Source organism: Trachemys scripta, chromosome 8 (genome assembly GCF_013100865.1).
Source record: "Trachemys scripta elegans isolate TJP31775 chromosome 8, CAS_Tse_1.0, whole genome shotgun sequence".
Lineage (NCBI taxonomy): Eukaryota > Metazoa > Chordata > Testudines > Emydidae > Trachemys > Trachemys scripta.
In genome coordinates, this window is record NC_048305.1 from 41,025,501 (window position 1) to 41,052,189 (window position 26,689).

Consider the following 26,689-nt stretch of genomic DNA (forward strand, 5'->3'; position numbering starts at 1 on the left):
AATATAAAAAAGACCCACAAGCATATAGGGACAAAATTAAAAGTCCAAGGCACAAAACGAGATTAGCTAGCTAGGGACATAAAAGGTAACAAACATTTTACAAATACATTAGAAGCAAGAGAAAGACCAAGGACAGGCTATGCTCATTACTCAATGAGGAGGGAAAGACAATAACAGAAAATGCAGCAATGGCCTAAGTGTTAAATGTCTTTTTTGGTTTCAGTTTTCACCAAAAAGTTTAGCAGTGATTAGTCAGCTAACATAGTGAACATGGTGTAAATGAGGTAGGATCTGAGGCTAAAATAGGTAAAGAACAAGTTAAAAAATACAGTTTGTAAACGCTAGGAAATTAGGTTGTTATAACTAATTAAAATCCACACCCCCAGAGCAATGCAGTTGAACTGACCTAGCCCCCTGGTGTAGACAGCACTTGATCAATGGGAGAATTCCCTGATTGACCTCGCTGCCGCTTCTTGAAGACGTGGATTACCTATCCCACCAGGAGAAGCACTTCCATTGGTGTTTGTTCATCTTCAGTGAAGTGCTACAGAACCACAGCTGCAGCATTTTAAGCGTAGATACACCCTCACTTAGACAAGATAAAAGTCTATGAAACGAGTAATAAGTAGGGCTGTCAAGCGATTAAAAAATTAATCGTGATTAATCGTGCTGTTAAACAATAATAAAATACCATTTATTAAAATATTTTTGGATGTTTTCTACATTTTCAAATATATCGATTTCAATATATTTGAAAAAGTATATAGAATACAAAATGTACAGTGCTCACTTTATATTTATTTTTATTACAAATATTTGCACTGTAAAAAAATAATAGTATTTTTCAATTCACCTAATACAAGTACTGTAGTGCAATCTCTTTATTGTGAAAGTTGAACTTACAAATGTAGGATTAGATGCAAAAAAATAGCTTAATTCAAGAATAAAACAATGTAAAACTTCAGAACCTACAAGTCCACTCATTCCTACCTCTTGTTCAGCCGATCGCTCAAACAAACAATATTATTTAACAAAAAAAATCTACATTTGTAAGTTGCACATTCACAACAAAGAGATTGGTTATGGTACTTGTATGAGTTGAATTGAAAAATACCATTTCTTTTGTTTATCATTTTTACAGTGCAAATATTTATCAAAAATAATATACACTTTGATTTCATTTACAACACAGAATACAATATATATGAAAATATAGAAAAGCATCCAAAATATTTAATAAATCTCAATTGATTGTCTATTGTTTAACAGTGCAATTAAAACTGTGATCAATCACAATTAATTTTTTTAATCACTGTGATGAATGAAGTGGGGGGAGGATAGCTCCCTTTGATGGACACCCAGCCAGCCAGTTAGCTGTAAAATACCTCTTGGTAGCTGTTCTCTACTTGCTTTACCTGTAAAGCGTTAAAAAGTCACCCAGGTAAAGAAAACAAAAATGGACACGTGACCAGAATTGCCAATGGGAAGGTAGAACTTTTTAAAATTGGGAAAGAAACTTTCTCCGGAGAAGGAGACACGGAGCAGCAATGCTATAAGCACGAATGCTGTATAAGGCTTGAACCAGGTATAAAAATTCATCTTCCATACCTAGAAGAAATCACTGGACAGGGCATGTTTAAATATTTGTAATCAAAATAATAATATAAAGTCAGCACTGTACACTTTGTATTTTGTGTTGTAATTGAAATCAATATATTTGAAAATGTAGAAAAACATCCACAAATATTTAATAAATTTCAATTGGTATTATATTGCTTAACAGTGTGATTAAAACGGCGATTAATTTTTTTGAGTTAATCACGTGAGTAAACTGTGATTAATTGACAGCCCTAGTAATAAGGATAACGCAGGAAATCATAGACACTCAGCTTGACTTTGATCCCCAGAAAGATAATGGAGCAAATAATCAAACAATCAATTTGTAAGTGCCAGGAAGATAATAAGGTAACAGTCAACATGAATTTGTGAGGAAGTCATGTCAAACCAACTTGGTACTGTATCCTCTATTGACAGGGAAACAGGCCTTAGGGGGAGCAGTAGATGTGATATATCTCAACTTTAGTAAGACTTTTGTTACTGTCTCACATGATCTTCCCTTAAGCAAACTAGGCAAATATAAGATAGATGACCCTACTATAAGGTGGATGCACAGCTGGTTGGAAATCTGTACTCAGAGAGTGGTTATTAGTGGTTCACAAACAAGCTAGAAGGGCATATCAAGTGATGTACTGGAGAGATCTGTCCTGGGTCCAGTTCTTTTCAATACCTTCATCAATTACTTGAATAAGGGTATAGAGAGTGCACTTATAAAGTTTGTAGACAATATCAAGCTGGGAGAAGTTGCAAGCACTTTGGAGGACAGGATTAGAATTCAAAATGATCTTGACAAACTAGAGAAATGGTCTGAATTAAATAGGATGAAATTCTATAAGGACAAATGCAAAATACTCCATTTAGGAAGGAACAATCAGTTGCACACATACAAACTGGGAAATGGCTGCCTAGGAAGGAGTATTGCGGGAAGGGGCTGGGGGTCATAGTGAATCACAAACTAAATGTGAGTCAACAATGTAACACTGTTACAAAAAAAGCAAACATCATTCTGTGATGTATTAGCAATACTTTTGTAAGCAAGAGACGAGAAGTAATTCTTCCACTCTTTGCAGCATTTGTAAGACCTCAGCGGGAGTACTGTGTGCAGTTCTGGGCACCACACTTGGAGAAAGATGTGGACAAATTGGAGAAAGTCCAGAGGAGAACAACAAAAATAAACATCTAGAAAATGTGAACTATGAGGAAAGATTCAAAAATTGGGTTTGTTTAGTCTAGAGAAGAGAAGACTGAGGCGGGACATGATAACAATCTTCAAGTATGTAAAAGGTTGTTATAAAGAGGAGGGTGATAAATTGTCCTCCTTATCAACGGAGGACAGGCAAAGACAAAATGGGCTTAAATTGCAGCAATGGAGATTTAGGTTGGACATTAGGAAAAACTTCCTAACTGTCAGGGTAGTTAAGCACTGGAACAAATTACTTAGGGAGGTTGTGGAATCTCCATCACTAGAGGTTTTGAGAACAGACTAGACAAACACCTGTTTGGGATAATCTAGATGATACTTAGTCCTGCCTCAGTGCAGGGAACTGGACTAAATGACCTATTGAGGTCCCTTCCAGTCCTAAATTTCTGTGATTCTGTGAATTTGTTTTATATGTAACCATTTGTTTCCAGTATACTTACTTTCCATCACTTGAATCTCTGTTCTTTGATAAACTTATTCTTATTTTCCCTATATAGTGAAGTGATGTGTGTTAGGTAAAATAGTGATCCTGAGTTGAGTCTTACAAGCTGGTCTGTACTATTCCTTCAGGAGTGGCAGATCTAATGTTGTGCTTATAAGACGCACACAAAATCTTTTTCAGGGAAAAAGACAATACACCACGTTTATTGAAGATACAACAGTTAGCATATGCATTCAATCACACCGCATACACACACACTGCCCTGCCAGTCAATGTTATAGTTACCAGTCCAGAGTCCGGATCAACCTAGTGGCCAGCTAGGTTGATCACGAGTAGGGAGGAGCCGGGTTCCGTCGGTCGCGACACGATGCTCTGGAGAAGTCTTGGCAGGACGAACCCAAAGTTTCATGGCAAGGCACCCTGTTTATATAGTGATTTTTCCCTTCATTGGGACCAGTGAGCTTTGCACCTTCATGCTGTAATCAATTGTTGTTTGAGTGCTTGTTTTCTTAAATTGTCCTTCTCATTCTTTACATCAAGTTCCTCAGGGAGTTATTCCATGCTGGTTTTGATCATCATTATCTTGTCCCCATTGATAGGTGCCTATCATCTTGTTTATAGTCGTCAATCTGCCCTCCTCTGGCATTTCAATAGGGGCGTGTTGCATCCTTCTGGTGCCCTTGCTTCTGTCTCCAGCTCCTCCCTAGACCATCTGGTTCAGCAGTGGCCTTCACACTTATCTCTTAACCCATACATTCCTCATTCACACACAAAACAGAATTAATTTACACAGAACATTTTGAACTGGAACATCAAATTGTAATGCAAAAAAAACCCAACAATTATGGCATTCCTTTACTAATTTTAAAATGCTAAATCTACAACAACTTGGTGACCCTCAAAGAATCTGTTACTGCCTTGAAATCAGTCCAGACACAGATTCTGGCTGATGGCCCATTCGGCCATTCCTTTCTGCTATTCAAAAGGGTGGCTGGCAGAATATGATCAAATCATACACCAATACATTTCATACATACTATATTATTATTTTTTATCCTTCATTCTAAATTATATAAAATACAAACATAAAATCCTACTACTACATTAAGAGTTCTGTGAGTGTTCAGTAGAACAGGGACTGAGCACTCAAGAAGGACACTCAGAGGACTTGGAGGTGGGTGAGTGTGCCTGTTAATAATCTGTACAGAGAGAGCGAGACCTGGCAGGCAGTGCTTGTGTTGCCATGGGCTGGCAGTTTCAGGGATCTGATCCACAGCAGGGACTGACAAGAGTCCCTTATGACATTGCACTCCATAATGGGGGAAAGATAGCTCAGTGGTGTGAGCATTGGCCTGCTAAACTTAGAGTTGTGAGCTCAATCCTTGAGGGGGCCATTTAGGGAACTGGGGCAAAAATCTGCGTGGGGATTGGTCCTGCTTTGAGTAGGGGGTTGGACTAGATGACATCCTGAGGTCCCTTCCAACCCTGATATTCTAACATTTTATGGAAATATACCTATGAGTGTAAATGTGATGTAACTGGAATATGCTAAATGCAAAAGATCTCTTGTAAGGTATCATTACAAAGGTTATAATCTACTGAGTGTGTTCATCCTATTTGTTTGCATGTGTTATTTTTATGTCTGAAGTTAGGAGAATAAGATATAAACTTGTATTACTGATGTAAACACATTAAGTGGAAGCCATTAAGGGTGCTTCAGAATCAATGAACTTGAATGGGTTTGTTTATCTGCAAGCCTTCCTTTGTACGTGTTGGTCAGCTCCTAGGTAATGAAGAAGGGGATCTTACAGTGATATGTAATCATGTCACCTGAACTGGAATCCATCTTAAACCTGGTGCTTTTCCATTTAGAAGGAGGGGTGGGGACCCAGAAAGACAAAAGATTCCCACCGTGTGCCAAAGCTATAAAAGGGGGTGGAACAGAACAAAAAGGATCCTAGTCGTGAGAGAGTCCCTGCTTTTCATCTAAGATGCCTGCTGAAACTAACAAGAACTGTACTGGGGAAAGGATTGGGCCTGGACTAGGAAGGAGTCTAGTCTGTGAAAGAAGCTTATTGGAACATCTCTAAGAGTGAGATTTACCTGTAAGCAGTTCCTTAATTTATTAGGCTTAGACTTGCGTGTTTTTGTTTTATTTTGCTTGGTAACTTACTTTGTTCTCTCTGTTATTACTTCAAACCACTTAAATCCTACTTTTTATACTTAATAAAATCACTTTTGTTTATTATTGAACCCAGAGTAAGTGATTAATACCTGGGGGAGCAAACAGCTGTGCATATATCTCTATCAGTGTTATAGAGGGCGGACAATTTATGAGTTTACCCTATATAAGCTTTATAGAGAGTAAAATGGATTTATATGGGGTTTGGATCCCACTAGGAGCTGGGTGTTTGGGTGCTGGAGATAGGAAACCTGCTGAGCAGTTTTTGGTTAAAGCCTGCAGCTTTGGGGGTGTGGACCAGACCTGGGTCTGTGTTGCAGTAGACTAGCGTGTGTGGCTCAACAAGGCAGAGTTCTGGAGTCCCAAGCCATCAGGGAAAACGGGCTCAGAGGCAATGTCAGCACATCAGGTGACAGTCCCAAGGAGGTCTCTGTGACCAAACCCATCACATCCCTCATGCAAAAGGCAGGTGATAGTGAGGTGCCTCATAGCCCTGTGTGCCCTTGGGAAGCATCACAGAGGGCTCCACTGAGCTTTCTCTGAGAACCACTGGTACAGAAGAAGGGACACTCCATGTCCTATCAAAGGGTTTGTGCTCCTAAAAGCTGCTTGTGGCAGTGTTTCTTTTAACTGTGATAGTCACTGTGATGTGCAGCATGGGCTGAAGACTCAAACATCTGTATATTGGAAACACAGCCAAGACCAGTGATCTCAGGGTGCACCAGAGGTGTGAAACAAGTGCTGGAAATTCCATCTGCTCACACTAGTTAGTATGCCAAGCCCATGTTTCTTGTGCACCTCATTGTTCTGGCCATCTTCAGAGACTTCAGGAAGGAGGCGTATTGCCTTCCCCCTCAGCTCTGGCGTGTGTTATCTTCATGTGGTGGCCACTAACCTTTCCCAAAGTTAGCACTTACTGGTAAGGTGAATAAACCCAAATGTGAAACAAAATGGACTTGTGATGATGATGTTGAATTTTTATTTGAACACCATACAAACACTGAATTTTCCCTAAACTAGTATAGTAAATCCTCAGAGTTACGAACCCCAGAGTCACAAACTGACCAGTCAACCACACACCTCATTTGGAACCAGAATCAGGCAGCAGCAGAGACAAAAAAAAAAAAAAGAAAGAAAGCAAATACAGTATAGTACTGTGTTAAACAAACTACTTTAAAAAAAGAAAAGGGAAAGCAGCATTTTTTTCTGCATAGTAAAGTTTCAAAGCTGTATTAAGTCAATTTTCAGTTGGAAACTTTTGAAAGAACCACCATAACGTTTTGTTCAGAGTTAAGAACATTTCAGAGTTACGAACAACTTCCATTCCCGAGGTATTCGTAAATCTGTGGTTCTACTGTATTTCCAACCTGCCAGATTTCAAATATCTTATTGTACTTTAGTAAAGTACATGAGTCAGTAAATTTCAGATGATTTATCATTCAAATCTTGATTTATACTGGAAAGCAGCACTGCCTAGGGGTTAGCACACGAGTGCAGGATCTTAGTTCTTGACCTAATACTATTCAGTAGTTATATCAATGATCTGGAATAAAATATAAAACCATTGATGTTAAGTTTACAGCTGACACAAAGGTTGGTTGGCTGCTAAATAATTATGAGGAAAGGTTGCTGATACAGAGTGATCTAAATCACTTGCTAAGCTGCACGCATTCAAAAACATGTTTTAATATGATCAAAGGCAAAGTCATACTTCAAGGAACAAAGAACATAAGTCACGCTAAGAGGAAGGGGGACTGTATCTTGCAAAGCAGCAACTTGGGAACAGACTTAGAGGTCATGGTAGAAAGCAAGTGAACATACCCCCAGTACTCTGTTTCGAGTCGTTCATGAACATGGGTGCCAGCCTCAGGCAGACTGTTAAGAAGCAGAGCACAAACCCCAGTCTGGTTATGTGTTCTATAATTAGATTTCACCAAATATCAAGTGTGAACTTCTCAAATCCTATAACAGACTTAACACAGAGTCACAGATGGTTTAGACACAACAAATCCTGCATCTTGACAGGGGGTTACCCTATGATTCTATGACCCAGTATGGCCATCCCTATGTCCTTATGACTTGATCATGGTCTACAAGTACTTACACAGGTGGAAGATTTCTGGTAGCAGAGGGCTCTTTAAACTAGCAGCAAAGGCAGAACAAAATTCAATGACTGGAAGCTGTAGATAGGCAAATTCAGATTGGGAATAAGGTGCAAATTTTTAACAGTGAGAATAATTAGCCATTGGAACGGCTTCCCAGATGACATGATGGATTCTCCATCACTTGAAGGCTCTAAATCAAGAATGGGTGTTTCTTTCTAGGTGTGCCCTAGTAGAAACACAAATTATGCGCTTGATACAAGAATCACTGGGTGGGACTCTCTGCCCTGTGCTATGCAGGAGGTCAGACCCTTGATGGTCAGAATGGTCCCTTCTGGGCTTAAAATCTATTGTGACTGAGCCATTTATCTATAGTACTATTGCTGTCCAGCCTCTGGCTCACAGGCAGGCCTAGGTGAGAATATTTCATTCCAAATAAAGTACATGCTAGGTACAATAGCTGTAAGTCAGCATAGGAATGCATATGGTGACTGCTTCACTTTAGAAAAATGCCTTGCTGTCTAGGCCTGCTATAGGCTCATGCTTCTTGTCAAAAAGAGTATGTGTAATGTGTTCTTCTCTGTTTCCTCCAGTAGAAGTGAAGTCTGTCTTCAGTGACCGCAAATAGTATTAGTGCTCAACTCATTCCTCTGCGAGGACAAGCAACTACAGTTGTTTGAGTGGCTTTGAACAACTCTGTCCTCCCCTCCACTACCTGTGTTATCTTACTGCCTTTTCCTTGCATGTTTGTTGTTTGTATGTGACAAGCCTCAAGAGGCATCTTGATCACTTACAGAGATGAATGAATTTTTGCAGCACTCTAATGCCTGTCTAAAATTGTCCAACCAGAACTGCTCTCGTCCACACCAGTGTTCTTCAAAGATTTTATTTTTGTGCATGGCTCTGGCTGTTATCCACCAATTTTGGGGAGGAGCCATGCCAATTCCAATCCCCTGTATATGCGGATTTCTACCCCTTTGGGTGGGATCGGAAAAATAACCAGGCTGCCTACATGTCATGGTTTTGGCCATACAATAAGCGCACAGGGTTCTGAATAACCTGCCTTTTGTGATTCTATTTTCACAAAAGCATATTAGGAGAAAAGAACCCCTGGTTTTTTTTTTTGTTTTTTTTTTCCCAAGAGAACCAGCCTGGTTCGTTTTGTATATTCATTTATATCTCTTTCATATCACTTTTCTGGAAGCACCTTCTCACATCATCCATAGAATTTTGCTAAGGATGTTGTGGACCATCCATTATTTGGAGTCTTTAATTCAAGATTGGAATCACTGGGTCTGAGGAGGAGCTATGTGTGGCTCGAAAGCTTGAAGTTGGTCCAATAAAAGATATTACCTCACCCACTTTGTCACTCTAACCTTACTTAAACAAATTTAAGCCAGTGAAACCAATATTTATTAAAATATTTTATTAATTATAATGATACATTAAATCTGTTATAATTATTTTTCATTCTGTAATTTCATTATGCAGAAGATTGTTAAAAGAACTTTCAAACATACTGTCCAAACATAAATATGACAATTACCCTGTTAAGGAAAATACAGGGGAGGATGGTCTTGTTAGGTAAGGAGTATATAGGGGAAAGGAAGGATGACCTTGTTCTTAAGGTGTATGACCTAATTTTGAAAATCTGTCCCTTAGGCCTATATGGCTCTGATGGCTTGTCTACAGTCGGAATTGTTCCAGAAGAGCTATTCTTTGAAGGTAGATTAAGCTAAACTGGAACAAGGCAGTCTTACTCTGGAATAAGAGTGCCCACATAGGGAAATACTCAAAAAGAGTTATTGTGCTGAAAATTCAGAACCCTACCTTCATCCAATTCATTTTCAAGTATAGACAGTCCTTTAGGCACTTTTCAAAACTCTCTCTTGCTGGTTTTCCCCAAAGGGATCATAATATTTCCCTGTGTCACAGGTGCAGTAACAATAACCTAGTCAGTGTTTTGCAGCATTCCAGTGCTTTGATGATGAGTATCATAGAAATGCCTATAAATACATTGCATTTCATCCACCACTAAAATGCATCTATGGCGGGGTGAAACATGATAGCTATTTAACAGGGCTTAGCAAAATCAGAGAATAGCAGGAATGCCACCCCCAAGCATTCAAACGCCACCAGTCAGGTCCCTAAATCATTATTTTAAGAAGAATATATTTTGGGAACTTTTTATTTATTTTCTGTTTTTTGGACCCTTACAATATGTCTACACAGCAACTAGAATACCCACAGCCCCTGCCAGCTGGCTCAGGCTCCCAGAGCTTGGGCTGCTGGACTGTTTTATTGCTGTGTAGACATTTGGGCTTGGATGGCGCCCAGGCTCTAGGACCCTGCAAGAAGGGAGGGTCCCAGAGCTTGGGCTCCAGCCTGAGCCCAGAAATCTACACTGCAATGAAACAGCCCCGCAGCCTGAGCCCTGTGAGCACAAGCTGGCTGGCACGGGCCAGCCACAAGTGTCTAATTACTGTGTAGACAGACTCTGACGCTAGAGTCAGGTCACGTTTTCAAGCTTTGTTCTGCAGCTATGAGGGCTAGAAATTTACTTTTTTAAAACAAAAGCTGAGATTTTCACACATTATCACATATTCTCACATAATTCCAGGAGCTTGAGCTTTAAGAAACACCCCAAATATCACAAAACTTAGACTAAAACAGCAGGAGCTGGCAACACTGGAATATCCTAGCACAGTGAAAAAGAGTTCCATTTCCTTCTGAAACTACAGGGGATATTTAGAGATACAGAGTATAACTACCAGAATTGGAGCAGTTTACCTTTGATCTTACATCCTTAGATTCTTTAAGGACCACATTCACTTTCCTGCACCATGCTCAGGGATTGAATTGTTGAACACTTGCAATATCCCCTAGGGTTGTGTCTGGAAGTAGGTGGCAGACACTAGAGTGGCTTAAAGAGTAGCAGGATCTGATTAGACATTCCATTTTATAGGGAAAATAGCTTGTAAATGTTTCATGATGTTCTGTGTCGTATTCTAACACTGATTCTGACTGTTTTGTGAGGTCAGTGGCTTGATAAATACGATTATTACAGGGAGATTAATAAGTAACAATTAAAATCCTTTAGCCCCAGAAAATCCTGAATTACTGTATTTCGAACTTATTAAAGAAAGGTATTGTCGGTGTGGATGGATTTTTGAATATTTAGGTCATCTGGCTTTTGTATCACCAGGCTGGAGAGGAGATCTTGTCTTTCCAGGCTGTTATTTTTCCGGTGGTCATGCCAGCTCCATCAGCTTTGCATCGTCTATTGAAATTGTCATTTCATCCAAGTGTATATCTTGGCCTGAGCCAGAGCCATTTGTTGTAGGCTAATGTCTTTATTCTGCTTCTGGCTGACACTTGCAGGAACGATGCAGATGTTGGCTTTTAGGATTTGCTTTTACTACTTTTCAGTTTTATCTCATGTATTTCTTCACAAATAACTAGGCTTGGAAGGATTTGATTTAAATCATTAGTCCACTAAACATTAATTTCACATGGGACAGAAATTGACCAGGGGGAAGAAAGCATTGATGGCAGTCAGCGAGGCAGCCTCCCCAGCACCTTGCACCCATAGAGATTCATTATCCTGGGCTCTGAGCCACACAGGGAGCCCTCTGCGGGCAAAGCCCCTCTGTCACAGCCCTGCTGACATTCTCACCATCTGCAAGTGCTGGGGCCATCCCTGGACTGGAGCTGCTCAGCAGTGAGAAGGCCTTCCCTGCCCCCATGGGTTCTCCTCCTGGGATGGCATTGGCTGGGGTCTCTGTTCTGGTGGGGCAGGACTGCAGCCTCTCCAGAACCTTGTGCCCAGATGTCTGAGGCCCATCAGCGACATAGGGATCTTCCCTGCAGCCGCACTGTCAACATCTACCGTCATTAAATAATTATTGTCTGTCACACACACACACACCCTTAATTTCCTGCAACTGTGAAAATTCAAATTGAAAAAATTCAGGAAAAAATACAAATTGATACTATCCATTGAAATTACAAAAAAAAAAAAAATTGCCAAGCCTACAAATAACATTTTGATTTTAGATATACATATCTACAGACTTAAGATCAGAGGTGAATAATAGCTTATTTTTTCCCTTCTGGTGTGAAATTAAAAATGCTTTAGGAGTTTAGCAGAATAATGTCTTTGCCCAATGTATTACATTCTACAAAGAGATACTTTTACAAATTGATGGGCAGCAGAATTGTTTTATTTAAAACAAATAAAAGGAAGTTCTTCACACAGCGCACAGTCAACCTGTGGAACTCCTTGCCTGAGGAGGTTGTGAAGGCTAGGACTATAACAGGGTTTAAAAGAGAACTAGGCCTGGTCTCTACTATGAGTTTAAGTTGACTTTAGCAGCGTTAAATCGAATTAAGCCTGGACACGTCCACACGACGAAGCCCTTTCTTTCGACTTAAAGGGCCCTTTAAACCGGTTTCTTTACTCCACCTTCGACGAGGGGATTAGTGCTAAAATCAGCCTTTGTGGGTCGGATTTGGGTAGTATGGACGGAATTCGACATTATTGACCTCCGGGAGCTATCCCACAGTGCTTCATTGTGACCGCTCTGGACAGCACTCTCAACTCAGATGCACTGACCAGGTAGACAGGAAAAGCCCCGCGAACTTTTGAATTTCATTTCCTGTTTGCCCAGCATGGAGAGCACAGGTGATCACGCAGAGCTCATCAGCACAGGTAACCACGATGGAGTCCCAGGATCGCAAAAGAGCTCCAGCATGGACAGAACGAGAGGTACGGGATCTGCTCGCCATATGGGGAGACGAATCAGTGCTAGCTGAACTCCATAGCAGTAAACGAAATGGCAAAATATTAGAAAAAGTCTCCAAGGCCATGAAGGACAGAGGCCATAACAGGGACACACAGCAGTGCCGCATGAAAATTAAGGAGCTAAGGCAAGCCTACCACAAAGCCAGAGAGGCAAACGGAAGGTCTGGGGCAGAGCCGCAAACATGCCGCTTCTACGTGGAGCTGCATGCCATTCTAGGGGGTGCAGCCACCACTGTCCCAACTATGTGCTTTGACTCCGTCAGTGGAGAAACATGCAACAGGGAAGCGGGTTCGGGGTACGTGGAAGATGATAATGATGAAGACAATGAAGATAGCTCACAGCAAGGAAGCGGAGAAACCGGTTTCCCCAACAGCCAGGATGTGTTTATCACCCTGGACCTGGAACCAGTAACCCCCGAACTCACCCAAGGTGTGCTCCCAGACCTGAGGGCACACAAGGGACCTCTGGTGAGTGTACCTTTGTAAATATTACACATGGTTTAAAAGCAAGCGTGTTTAATGATTAATGATTAATTTGCCCTGGCAATCGCGGCCAGTACAGCTACTGGAAAAGTCTGTTAACGTGTATGGGGATGGAGCGGAAATCCTCCAGGGACATCTCCAGAAAACTCTCCTTCATGTACTCCCAAAGCCTTTGCAAAAGGTTTCTGGGGAGGGCTGCCTTATCCCGTCCGCCATGGTAGGACACTTTACCACGCCAGGCCAGTAGCACATAGTCTGGAATCATTGCATAACAAAGCATGGCAGCGTATGGTCCCGCTGTTTGCTGGCATGCAGACAACATCCATTCCTTATCTCTCTTTGTTATCCTCAAGAGAGTGATATCATTCACAGTCACCTGGTTGAAATGGGGTGATTTTATTAAGGGGACATTCAGAGGTGCCCGTTCCTGCTCGGCTGAACAGAAATGTTCCCCGCTGTTAGCCACGTGGTTGCGGGGAGGGGTGAAGTGATCATCCCAGAGAATTGGGTGTGTGTGTGGGGGGGGGGGAGGGTAGTTGGATTTGTGCTGCATGTTAACCCAAGGACCCATTGGGTTGGCCATTTAAAATGGCTTTGCAATGTAAAAGGAGGGGCTGGGGTNCTACAGTAAAATTAGGTCTATATTTTATATTTGGGGATGGGTGGATATCCTTATCTGCTCTTGTGCCTTGAGGACCCCAGTTTCCCTTGCTTTACATCCTGCTCCATCTTAGGGCTGTTAAACATTACGTGCCCAGATATTGCTGATGTTTTTCTGCAGTCTTGGACAAACTCACAAAGGTGTCAACACAGTTTCAAGAGCATCCCTGGAGAAGGATGGCATAGGCAGCACTCTCTTTAGAAAAAAGAACAGGAGTACTTGTGGCACCTTAGAGACTAACAAATTTATTAGAGCATAAGCTTTCGTGGACTACAGCCCACTTCTTCGGATGCATCCGAAGAAGTGGGCTGTAGTCCACGAAAGCTTATGCTCTAATAAATTTGTTAGTCTCTAAGGTGCCACAAGTACTCCTGTTCTTTTTTCTAAAGAGAGTGCTGCCTATGCCATCCTTCTCCAGGGATGCTCTTGAAACTGTGTTGACACCTTTGTGAGTTTGTCCAAGACTGCAGAAAAACATCAGCAATATCTGGGCACGTAATGTTTAACAGCCCTAAGATGGAGCAGGATGTAAAGCAAGGGAAACTGGGGTCCTCAAGGCACAAGAGCAGATAAGGATATCCACCCATCCCCAAATATAAAATATAGACCTAATTTTACTGTAGGACATCTAGAGCATAGAGAGGGGGTTTGCTTTAGTGGCTAGAGTATGGGACTCAGAATCAGGGCAGCTAAATTTTAATCGTAGCTCTGCCACGCACTCCCTCTGTAGCCTGGGGCAAGTAACTTTACCCCAAACTTGAGATTCCCCATCTCCACAATGGGGATAATAAATAATATTTCTCTCTCCTACAGGAACATTGTGAGGACTGATTAAAGTTAATGCTGGCAAAGTGGCTTGAAGATTAAAATTGATCAGTTGCTATTATACCTCAGAAGGGAGGAGTCTGTTTTCCTCTTGATTTTTAACAACTCCAGATTTCCAATCAGATGACTAACATCATAGGTAGCCAGAGTACAGACCAAAGGCCAAAGATAGGCTACAGGGTCTACTTGTTGCTACCCTCACCTTCAATACAGGGCTCTCTCTTTGGATCAAGATAGACCATGGCAAATCCTATGTTGACAGGGAACACATCGCCTTGTCAAAGATAAGGATGCTTACAAATCACTGGCTCCTGGCAAGTTGCAAAACATCCCTGAGTTGGGCTGAATTTGGGCTGTCCCCAACTTTCAACCTAAGAATTAGCACTGGCCAAGACTTTGGGCTTGGGGCATATTAGCCTTTCACACACCTTTCTTCTTCAAAGTCCCCTTGGGAGTGCTGTGGAGTTGTATGAAAACTCCAAAGCCTGTTTGGATGTGAGCATGCAAATCACATGACTTTTCTCACTCTGTCGTTACATTGAAAGTCTCTTTTTTTTTTTTTTTTTTTTGCTATGTTGTTTGGACTGTAATGATCTAAACAGCAAAGCATGTGTTTTGGTGTATTCGTGCCCAACTAGACACTGGGCACTCTGTTCTCTTCCTCTGTGTTCTTCTTGGACAGAAGAGCAGGATTCTATATAATTTTTTTTGCAAGAGATTTGCTTCTGGTAGAGGCTTTATAGAAGCGGTGTGTTTTACACCTTGAACTGAACATCAGGTTTGGACATAATCTGTTCTCTTCTGGCAAATAGTTGCTTAGCCAGGGTCCCACTTGTATTCTCTGCAGCTGATAGATGGAGCCAGGGTCTGTCCAGCTGCATGAGCGCTGTGTAATGTAGCTTTCCTGGAGAATCATGGAAGGTAAATCCTCTCTGAGTTAGCTAGATTCCAATTCTACTTGTATTAGAGTCAAGATTTAGAACTCAGCTGTGAAGTAATGGAGCTAGTGGAATTTGCGCAGCTCACGTGTGAGATGTTTGCACTGGCGTCTGTTGCTGATGAGGGGCGGTTGTAGCATAAACTGGCATGGGCACTGCCTGTTCTATATCTGCTCAGGGTACTGAAAGAGGTGTTTGCTGTAACCTTTCAATCCAGCATCTTTCACCAGCACTGAGATCTCTTTAGCAGGACAACAGAGGAAGCACATACTGTTGTGGGCAATGTACAAGGAAAGATGGGGTTTTGCTTTACTTCTATGCAGAATGGTCATTTTGTATGATTATTTGCAATGGGGCTGCTGTTTATTTCTAAATATTTATCCAGCAGCCCTAGAATGATCAGATAGGGGGTCTCCTCTCATTGTATAATTCAAAATCAATAAAGGTACTATTGACAACTGGTCCATGCCTGGGCTCATAGGATGCTACAATAATACAGACAAAAATAAAACCAAATTAAAGTGTGAATGTTTCATCAACCTTGAAATTCTTTAGCAAACAGATAACTAGGATTCACTGAGTTAAATCTGCTAATCAGTTACTTGACTTATGTCCTCGAAGAAGCAGCTCCAGTATTCAGTAAATAATATTCAGTTTTATAACTTTCCAGGAACAATTCCTTTTGAAAAGAAAAAAAATCAAGGGCGCAAAATTCAAGCACTAGTGTTTAAAAGCAATCTTCCGATTATGACACAAACACTGCCAGGAAGTTTAGCCCTAACGCTGACCTTGTCATTAAGGCATTCCCAGGAGACATATTCTGTGTTGATTTTCACAATAGCCTTTACTGTGGAGTTGTTGGACTTTGCTGAGTTTTGTCACTACTTCAGCAATACTTGACTATGGGGTTTTAAGAATTTAGTGCCAGAGTTGACTGTTGTAGATTGAGAGCCATGGTTGTTTTTAAATAGAGTTCTTTATTGAGTTGGGGTTTTTTTACTAGCAAGGACAGTAATCTCTTTTTCTTTTTCTTTTTCTTTGTGGTATCTTGCAAAATACTTCACCAATATATCTAAGACTTAGCTTTGTATGAAGAACTCCCTAGGAGCACCCTGAAACTTACACCAAACAATTTTGCATTTGTTTAAAACAAAAATTAAGTGAATATTGTTCTCATGAAATTGAGGGGCTGATAGGGCTGCCTTGAGCAAAGCATAGTGCAGGCTTCTGAAATTCCTCCCTGCCCATGTCCCTCAGTCCTGACCCAGAGCAGTCCATGCTATTCCTGACCTTGACCCCCTACAGAGCTGTGCCAATGAACCTCAGAGCCGCCTGCCCACTCCCCAGTTGTCTCTAATGTCATGAGAGTTTCACGTTGTGGTAGGATTTGAAATGGGATGAGAACATCAGACTCACTTTCCCTTTTTACCTGTTTGAAAGTTAAAAAGTTAAAGGCCACAGCACTAATCTGGTCTTAGAGACCAGTGCACAGCTTTATATGTCTCCTTCTCCTTTGTATTTAAAACTTTCCAACTCATCCATAAATTCTAATCCCTTCCCCACTGCATTCCCTGGTCAGTCTGACTGAAACCAGCAGGTTGCCAGGGTGTGACTTGGAGGTTTTGGCCCAAGATAGTTAGCAAATGTTTTGGTTTGGAAAACCTGAGTTTGTATTTGTATTTGAGGGCCTGGGCAGGCTTTGGTGGGTGTTTATTAATTGTCAGTTTTATTTTTTTATGTTTCACACCAGAAGTTAGGTTATAATTGTGACCAAAAGCCATTCCGTTTCTAAGGGCTCTTTAATAACTGTGTAGTGAGCTGGTGTACATCACCATTAACACCCTGGCTGGTGGAGAAGCTGAGGTTTGAAGTGGAATGGAAAATTAATTCTTCTCTAACTCTTTGAGGTGGCTCCTGTAGGTCAGGGTGCTGAGGCAGTGGGGGAGATACTTGGGCTGACACTTCCTTTGCATTACCAGTTCTGGGCATAAATAGAGGTCTTCATTTTCCCAAGCAGTAAATCCATCGTCATCAAAAAGAGGGAAGAAAGACTTCCCTTTTCAATTAGATGACAGATTTAACAGGATGACATAAACCAAACAGCGTGGGCAGTGAAGGCTCCAGTTCAGTAAAGTACCCAGGGCCAGTGCAAGGAAGTTTCGCATCCTAGGCGAAACTTCCACCTTGCGCTCGCCCCCCCCCTCCAGCCCTGCAGCAATTTCCCACCCCAGCTCACCTCTGCTCCGCTTCCTCCCCGAGCATGCCACCCCCGCTCTAATTCTCCTCCCCTCCCAGGCTAGTGGCGCCAAACAGCTGATTGCCGCCGCAAGCCTGGGAGGTGGGAGAAGTGGAGCAGCGACGACGTGCTCGGGGAGGGGGCGTAGCAGAGGTGAGCTGGGGTGGGGAGCCCTGCGGCAGCTCCCCCCCGCACCCTGAGACACCCCAGCGGCAGCTTCCCAGCCCCCCAGCCTAGGGAGCCGTGTGGCAGCTCCCCACCCCAGCTCACCTCTGCTCCGCCTCCTCCCCGAGCACGCCGCCCTGCGCTAATTCTCCCCTCCCAGGCTTGTGGCGCCAAACAGCTGATTGGCGCTGCAAGCCTGGGAGGCGGGAGAAGTGGAGTGGCGACCACGTGCTAGGGGAAGGGGCGTAGGAACGCTGTAAAAAAAATTGGGGGCACTGCTTTTTGGCGCCCCCAAATCTTGGCACCCTAGGCAACAGCCTAGTTTGCCTTAATGGTAGCAGCGGCCCTGAAAGTACCACATGCTTAAATCTGACTGATTGAGCAGGGGCCTAAGAGTAGTTCCATCCCCTTCCACATGAGGATTAAGGTGCTTTCAGATGTTGCCATATGTGATAGAGATTTTTTCTGGTTACACAATATGGGCAATGGCTGTGACTGTTGTTACCAATATGAAATCACCAAACCTTCATAAATAGGTTTACCTGGAATGCAAGTGGCACAGAATGGAGAGGCATTTCTACAACTCAGTGCTTCAATATAAATGTAACACATCTTTTCATATTTTCCAGGATCACTTGTTGTTGCCTGCCACCACCCATAATAAGACCAGACGGCCCAAAATGTCTATCGTGTTGCCAGCAATAAACATCAGTGGTAAGTCCAAACCTTGATTTAGGACAAATACTTTAAAAAAGATATGCCTGGATTGGTCATGGAAGACAAAATGTAATGTAAGTTTAATAAATCAAACTGCTTTCCTGGTGCAGAAGCCATATCATATATTTACATACTCCTAATGTAGGAATCACATGCCTGCCAAAACAGGGTTCTAAGGTCCCATTATTGGGGGAACAAATGGCTATTTGGAGACCCTGGATGTCATTAGTTAATAAACAACCTTCCAGGAGGTGGGGGACGGATAGCTCAGTGGTGTGAACATTGGCCTCCTAAACCCAGGATTGTGAGTTCAATCTTTGAGGGGGACCATTTAGGGAACTGGGGTAAAAATCTGTCTGGGGATTAGTCCTGCTTTGAGCAGGGGCTTAGACTAGATGACCTCCTGAGGTCCCTTCCAATCCTGATATTCTATGATTCCAGGATAGTTAGACCCCTAGAAAATCTTAGAGTTTAAAAAAATGAAGTTTGGCTACCATGTCTGTATTTTGCTATGATTTATAATTTATATGAAGGATGAGGACTCGCCAATCTGCTGCTTTAACACTGGATAACTGTATATATTTTGGCCTTTCTGACAATAATTTGGGGCCCCTTGACAATATTGTAGGGGTGGAGGAGAATGTCCCCTTTTCATCCCAGTAGTGCCTTTTTCAAAGAAGTTATCCATTACAAGCACACATGTGCTTTGGATCCAGTATCTGAGAACCAAGTACAACAGAACCCTCCTCCACTAACCACTCCCTGTTCCATGCTTTCTCCTGGTCACAGAACTCTCTGTGCTGTCTCTGTGGGGGTTATTGTTCCGGTCTGATAATTTTTCAATAGAAAAAAAATCCAGTTTTAGTGTGTTCCATAGTTCTTAGGATAGAATATGTGATCATGAGAGGTTTTATCAACTACAGTCTGTCCTGCAAGTGGTACAGCTCAGACAAGTGCAATAAAATCTTCCCACCGCACTATGACGTCCTCTGTGTGCCACATGTTAGAGAAAAACTGTTTTACAAAAGTACTAGTGTCAACATTCGGAGTTTGATTCACCCTGCAATACTTGTGTTTCACACCAATGTCACTTCACTTAAACCCATGGACTAACCTGGTACAAAACAAGAGGAGCACAATGGTGAATCATTCCCTCCACCTGCAACCCATGACTCCAGGCTATATCCCTCTGCTGTAGTTAACTTTAAAGTTGATCAGAGAAACTTCCTTCAAATCTAACCACATCTGAACTCAGGTTGATGTCACCGGAATTTTATTTTAGAAGAAAACCAGAGAAAAGTTCGGACAATGTCAAAACTGCTTGTTTCAGTGTTCTCAGAATGAACCATTTTGGTTTTCATTTTGAAATAACTTTTTGTTTCTAAATTTTTTTTAATAAAAATTGAAATAAAAACAAAACATTTCAATTTTGTTGAAACAAAATAAAGTGATGGACCCAAAATGGAATTTTTCTTCATTGAGAATTTAGAAATTCAGTGTTTGTTCCAGTTCGGCATATAGCCAGATTTGAAATCTCGAAATCCCTCACAAAATGGAACTTCCATCCTCCACATAGGTCTAGTTAACTCTGTAGAGTCCATTAATGCCTCTAAAAACAGCTTTAAATGGTATAATTTTAAAGTCCAGTATCTCAGTCCTGCTATGATTGGAAGAATAGGTGGTGTTCCATTAGGAAACTGGGAATTTCCCTTTCTGGTGGTGTAAAGTTCATGTTTCTAGCACTGTAGGGTCACCGGATTTCTCAGTGTAACCCTATAAGAACATAAGAACTATCATACTGGGTCAGATCAAAGGTCCATCCAGCCCAGTATCCTGTCTACCAACAGTGACCAACGCCAGGTGTCCCAGAGGGATTGATCCTAACAGGTAATGATCAAGTGATCTCTCTCCTGCCATCCATCTCCACCCTCTGACAAACAGAGGCTAGGGACACCATTCCTTACCCATCCTGGCTAATAGTCATTAATGGACTTAACCTCCATGAATTTATTTAGTTCTTTTTTAAACCCTCTTATAGTCCTAGCCTTCACAACCTCCTCAGGCAAGGAGTTCCATAGGTTGATTGTGCACTGTGTGAAGAAGAACTTGCTTTTATTTCTTTTAAACCTGCTGCCCATTAATTTCATTTAGTGGTCCCTAGTTCTTATATTATGGGAACAAGTAAATAACTTTTCCTTATTCACTTTCTCCACACCACTCATGATTTTATATACCTCTATCATATCCCCCCTTAGTCTCCTCTTTTCCAAGCTGAAGGAACTGAAGAACTTAATAATTCCCAACACAGGCTTTGGGCAGGAATAATTTTTTTTAGGAATTGCATGCTTGTCATTGTCTCTTAGTCCACTTCCCAACTCACTTTGCCAGTGCACCTCAATCTTACCTACTCCCTATTTTTCCAGTCCCATCAGAGATAGCTAATGATGTGAGGTTTTGTGCAGAACTGAGAGGTCAGGGGAAGGGAGCTCAGTCTTGGTTTAATTGAGCTGATGGTACTGTGGATCAGGATTGAAAGACATTGGCAGAGCTGTATGAGGGCCTACAGTGTGAATATCAAGGGCTGCTTGAGGGTTAGGAATGGAATAGCCATTGTTTTCTCTTCAGCTTTGCATAGATTCAATCATAGAATTGTAGGATTGAAAGGGACCTTGAGAAGTCATCTAGTCCAGTCCCCTGCACTCATGGCAGGACTAAGTATTATCTAGATATCTAGGCATTCTTCTAACCTGCTCTTAAAACTCACCAACGATGGAGATTCCAAACCATCCCTAGGCAATTTATTCCAATGCTTAACCATCCTGACTGTTAGGAAGCTTTCCTAATGTCCAACCTAAACCACCCTTGTGGCAATTTAATCCCATTGCTTCTTGTCCTAGCCTCTCTTAAGGAGATCCTTTTTTCTCCCTCCTCCTTGTAACAACCTTGTATGTACCTGAAAACTGTTATCATGTCCCCTCTCAGTCTTCTCATCTCCAGACCAAACAAACCCATTTTTTTCAGTCATGTTTTCTAGACCTTTAATGATTTTTGTTGCTCTTCTTTGGGCTTTCTCCAATTTGTCCACATCTTTCCTGAAATGCGGGTGCCCAGAATTGGACACAGTACTCCAGCTAAGGCCTAATCAGTGTGGAGTAGACCAGAAGAATTACTTCTTGTGTCTTGCTTAAAACACTTCTACTAATACATCCCCAGAATGATGTTTGCTTTTTTTGCAACAGTGTTACACTGTTGATGCATATTTAACTCGTGATCCACTATGACCCCCAGATCCCTTTCTGCAATATTCCTTCCTAGGCAGTCATTTCCCATTTTGTATTTGTGCAACTGATTGTTCCTTCCTAAGTGGAGTACTTTGCCTTTGTCCTTATCAATTCCATCCTGTTTACTTCAGACCATTCCTCCAGTTTGTCCATACTACCAACAGTATAACACAGCTTTTAGAAGTGGAAGTGAAGAATCACTTCTCCAGTTGAAATTGAAAATGGATTTAAGAAGGTGCATTGAAATACTCCATGGGCCCTGCCTTCATCTCCCCCATCAAACCCAGCCTTCGTGTCTGTAACTTTAAGCCCCTTCACAATTTATTCCCACCCTACCCAGCTGATGTTGGCTTCCACTGCACACAGCAATTTGCACAAGTTTAAGTAAAATATTTTTTTAAAACCCATTTAATTTAAACCAGTGCAGCCCCCTCTGTGGACGCTCTCATATTGCATTTACAACTGGTTTTAGCTGGCATAGGTAATTCTAGTGACCATCATCAGCTACTGCCTTCGCTTGTGCCAGTGCTCCAAGCCTTTTTACTTCCCACCAATCAGCTTCTTCCTTATGCATCTCCACTCTTTCTACCATTATGCACGGAAAATCTGCCTGCTCTAAGCCATACAGCTACTGCCAGACCCTTCTTCAGGCTCACCTCTGCCTTAAGGCCATTCAACAACAGCCAGACCCTTCTTCAGTTTCACACCCACCTAGGTGCTCACCACAACCAGGCAGGTGATCTGTGACTGGTCCTTTTCCTATTCTCTCGTTTTTATTAACTCCCATTCTTTTAATCCCCTCCCACCTCTGCTGCCACCATTCTTGCCATGCCTCACCCCTTATCTGCTCCCAGATGAAAAACAAATAACAAACCCGTAATTCACAACACTGGGCCAATTCCACACCACATGGATTTGATGGCATGTGACATCCCATTCCCTCCTCTCCCCTCCCCTCCTTCAAGCGTGTGTGTGGTTCAGGCTGTACGTCCTCTGGAGTAGGGATTGTCTCTTATCTGTGCTGTGCATAATACTCAGCACCCTGGGGCCCTTTCCCAATCAGGGCCCTTGGGCACTAGCATGTTTAATAATAATAAACTGGACTTAGATCAGCTCTCTGGGGATAACAACCCAATTTTGCTTAAAATACACAGACTCATTAGTGACTATCGGTGATCAGGAGACTCATTTTGAGTTGCACCCAAAAGACTGAATATATACAACATAAACATGTACAGTAGTTAATTCCCAAAGGGAGGAAGCTGTATGCCAAACGAAGGCACATGTGGTACATAGAGTCTCTGTCCAAACAGGAATACACTCTGTACTAGGTTAGTTAAACTTTCCATCAGACAATCTATACAAAATCATGCCTTATTATGAACTTTACAGTGCAAATGAACCATAAACCCAAATGTTTTTGTTACATTTATGCACACTGAAAATGCTGTCAGATGCAGAATTTCCATAAACTGAACGAATTAGCTTCAAGCTTCCAACATTTTTGCTGGTTCCATTGTCCCATGCAGTTTGGTAAGACAAATGTGGTAATACATAGTCAACCTTATTGCAGAGGAAACATTTTCATTAGAGGCTTCATAATTATTTTTTGCACTTATCTGCCTGAAAGTTCATTTTTGTGTCTATGTTACAAGAATCCTTCCCTGGTTGAGCTGGATTGTCACACACACAGATAATTTCATCATCTGGAGACTGAGTTATATTTCTGATAATGGTTTGGAAAGTATTACATTTCCTTTGAAAAAGTTACTTTATCTGATCACAATATGAGCAGTTTTTAAAAGAAACTGGACTGAATAATGCTTTCAAACAATGTGAGAAATAGACTTCAGAATGAGGAAACAGTGTAAAATTGTTGTTTTAAATGGAAACACCAACATTACCTGGGGGATATCAGAGGCCCAGGGATTTGGGCAGAGGCACTGAAACCGATAAGACTTAAATGCAGTTTCAGAACAAACATACAGCAAACTCTGTCTTGTGTCAGTCAAATTGGCCAGTGGGTGCGGGAAATACCAGAGCATCTGTGAGAGACCCTGGGAAACTCTGCTTCATTTTTAACCTATTAACCCAGGAATATGGAGGTTAGTAGGCAATGAAGCCACAGTAAAGGCTTCTCCAGGTGGCTGCTGCTTCTGAAGGAAGCCACCATTCAAAGATTTGCCTTTCAGTGCCCCACTATGCCCCACTTCAGTCAGTGCAAGTGCTCTTGGTGAGGACACGCTCCACTGGCAGAAGGAGGGCAATGTGGACACCAATAGCCGATTTAATTGCTGCAGTGACTGTAGGTTGACCTAACTTACGTCGACCTAATTTTGTAGTGTAGACAAGCCCTAAGTGTCCTTCTTGCTATGAGTCTCCACAGAGACTGCAAGGCTTGGATCAGCCATGGAAACTGAGTTACCCACTATCCCCAAAAATGGTTCCTTCAGATAAGGGCTGAAGTACATGGGGAAGCTTGCACCACAACTGCTAGTGATGTACCTCTTCTCTGGATAAAGAGAGGACTTCTGTCTCCTGCGCTGACAGTCCAGCATCTTTCACCAATGTTAATTTCACTCACATGCAGACTTACTTCACAGTGTGGGTACATCTGCACTGCAAACAAAAAAAAATCTTGTGGTATCAAGTGTCAGAGCCTTGGTCAACTAACTCAGGCTCACAGGGCTGATGCTACAAGGCTAAAAATAGCAGTGTGGATGTTACCACTTGGGCTGGAGCCAGGGCTCTGAGACCCATCCTCCTTGCCAGGTTTCAGAGCCTGGGTTCCACCTGAGCCTGAAGGTCTACACTGCTATTTTAAGCCTCATAGCCCAATTCAGTTGTCATGGTCTAAGTCTCACTGTCATGGGGTTTGGTTTATTTGTTTGTTTATTTGCTTGCAGTGTAGAGGTAGCCTTTGGTTCTGAGAGGCTAGAAACCCTGATATTAATCATGGTGCATCAACTGATTGAGGGGGGAGGGAAGCTAGGTGGTTTGCTACCCTGGGTTTAGTAGGCCAATGCTCAATCTCAATCCTTGAGGGGGCCACTTAGGGATCAGGGCAAAATCAGTACTTGGTCCTGCTAGTCAAGGCAGGGAGCTGGACTCAATGACCTTTGAGGGAGGGATAGCTCAGTGGTTTGAGCATTGGCTTACTAAACCCAGGGTTGTGAGCTCAATCCTTGAGGGAGCCATTTAGGGATCTGGGGCAAAAATTGGGCATTGGTCCTCCTTTGAGCAGCAGGCTGGACTAGATGACCTCCTGAGGTCCCTTCCACCCCTCGTATTCTATGATTGTCCTAAGGTCAAGGAGAATGCTGAGTGTTATTAGTCACTTTGTTGTCCAGGAAGATCTATTCTTTACTGGGCTTCATCTTGTAATTTACAGCAGTGTAACCGAGGAAAATCCAGCCCATAGTTTATAAAGTGTTGGCCATCCTTTGTGGAGGAAAAGTGGTACATAAATGTAAACTGGGATGTTCAAAGTAGTCTAGGGATTTAGCCACAGGTCTTCCATCCAGACTAATGGAAGGTGAATGGCTAAATACTCTGGACTTTTTGAAAATCTCAACTGAAAGTCCTTATCCTCATTCTGATTACTGAATGTGGGAGACAGCTGAGCCAGAAGATGGCCAATCCTAGGTCCTATCACAATGGAGTGTCTTGCTGATCTCTGTCTGAAGGCACCTTTTGGCATTCATGTTAGTGAGATGTTTATTCTCAGTAGAGAGATCTTGCAGGGTTTTCCCAGCACTCTGTTGAGGGCTCTCATATGAAGGGAAGCCAACTATAATTAAAATTTAAACACAAGCTTTTATTTTTAAGCAAATCATGTTTGTTATGGGTATGCAATGAGTATTATTTTAGAAATGTAACTATCCACCAGAGACTAGTTAAGATTTCAGTTGATTTCATTCCTAAAAAACCTTTGTTTGCAGTTCAGAGTCTCACTGGCTGTAGGACAGTGATTCAGAATTGACACACAGGAGGTGCCATTCTTATAGTTTAAATAAAAACATCTGCCATTAGTCTCCTGTTTACCTAACTGCTGTCAAGATTGTATAGGGCTGTTAACATTCATCTTTACATCACAATTATCATCTACACCAGGTGTGGCCAACCTGAGCCTGAGAAGGAGCCAGAATTTACCAATGTTCATTGCCAAAGAGCCCACAGTAATACGTCAGCAGCCTCCCCCCATCGGCTCCCCCACCGCCCGCCGCTCCCAATCCATCAGCGCCTTCCCCTCCCTCCCTGAACCTCCCGATTAGCTGTTTTGTGGCATGCAGGAGGCTCTGGGGGGAGGGGAAAGGAGTGAGGGCACGCAGACTCAGGAGAGGGTGCAGGAAGGAGTGGAGTGCGGACAGGGCCTTTGGCAGAGCCAGGGGTTGAGCACTGAGCACCCCCCAACACATTAGAAAGTTGGCGCCTGTAGCTCCAGCCCCGGAGTCGGTGCCTATGCAAGGAGCTGCGTATTAACTTCTGAAGAGCCGCATGTGGCTCCAAAGCCACGGGTTGGCCACCCCTGATCTACACTGTGCTGGACAGCCAAGCCATTTTTCCTACTTTGGTGCATGGGTTGTTTCATACTGTGTAGATTCTATGTTACCCTTCATGGGGTAAACAGTACTCTCTTACTAAAAACACTGGCAATTCTCTCCCTAAAAAAAACATATAGTTAGCATTGGTTTGAAGCAACTCATTGCAGTAGATAGTAGTAGAAGTTTGGCCAAAGCAACATTCATTACTACATTTCTCACTAGTATGAGCCACCTCTGACTTTATTACCATATCTTTATCATGTCTGTGAAGTTGAGGGTTTTCATAAGAATGATGTTTTCCTGCTGTCAACATCAAGTTAATTTCACAGGTAGCTCAGAAGCAATCATGTTCAGTACTGGCTGCATAAAGACCAGTCAAATGAGTGCTGAGGAACTCTCTAGTCCAGGTTGGCAGTGAGAGACATGGTGATTAGTTACCCTTTGCTCAGTTAAGTTCAGCTGATCCTATTTTGGAGGTCAGCTACTAGAAA

General features: G+C 42.2%; 1 protein-coding gene across 6 annotated transcripts in view; it reads left to right on the forward strand.

Moving 5' to 3' along the window:
• The window catches only part of ATF6 (activating transcription factor 6), a 343,638-nt gene that overhangs the window by 259,689 nt on the left and 57,260 nt on the right, over positions 1-26,689 (forward strand). For all 6 annotated transcript variants that reach the window (XM_034778772.1, XM_034778774.1, XM_034778770.1 and 3 more), the window contains one exon: positions 18,286-18,370. In XM_034778772.1, coding sequence (XP_034634663.1) covers positions 18,286-18,370 — 85 coding nt within the window. The remainder of the gene's footprint in view (positions 1-18,285; positions 18,371-26,689) is intronic.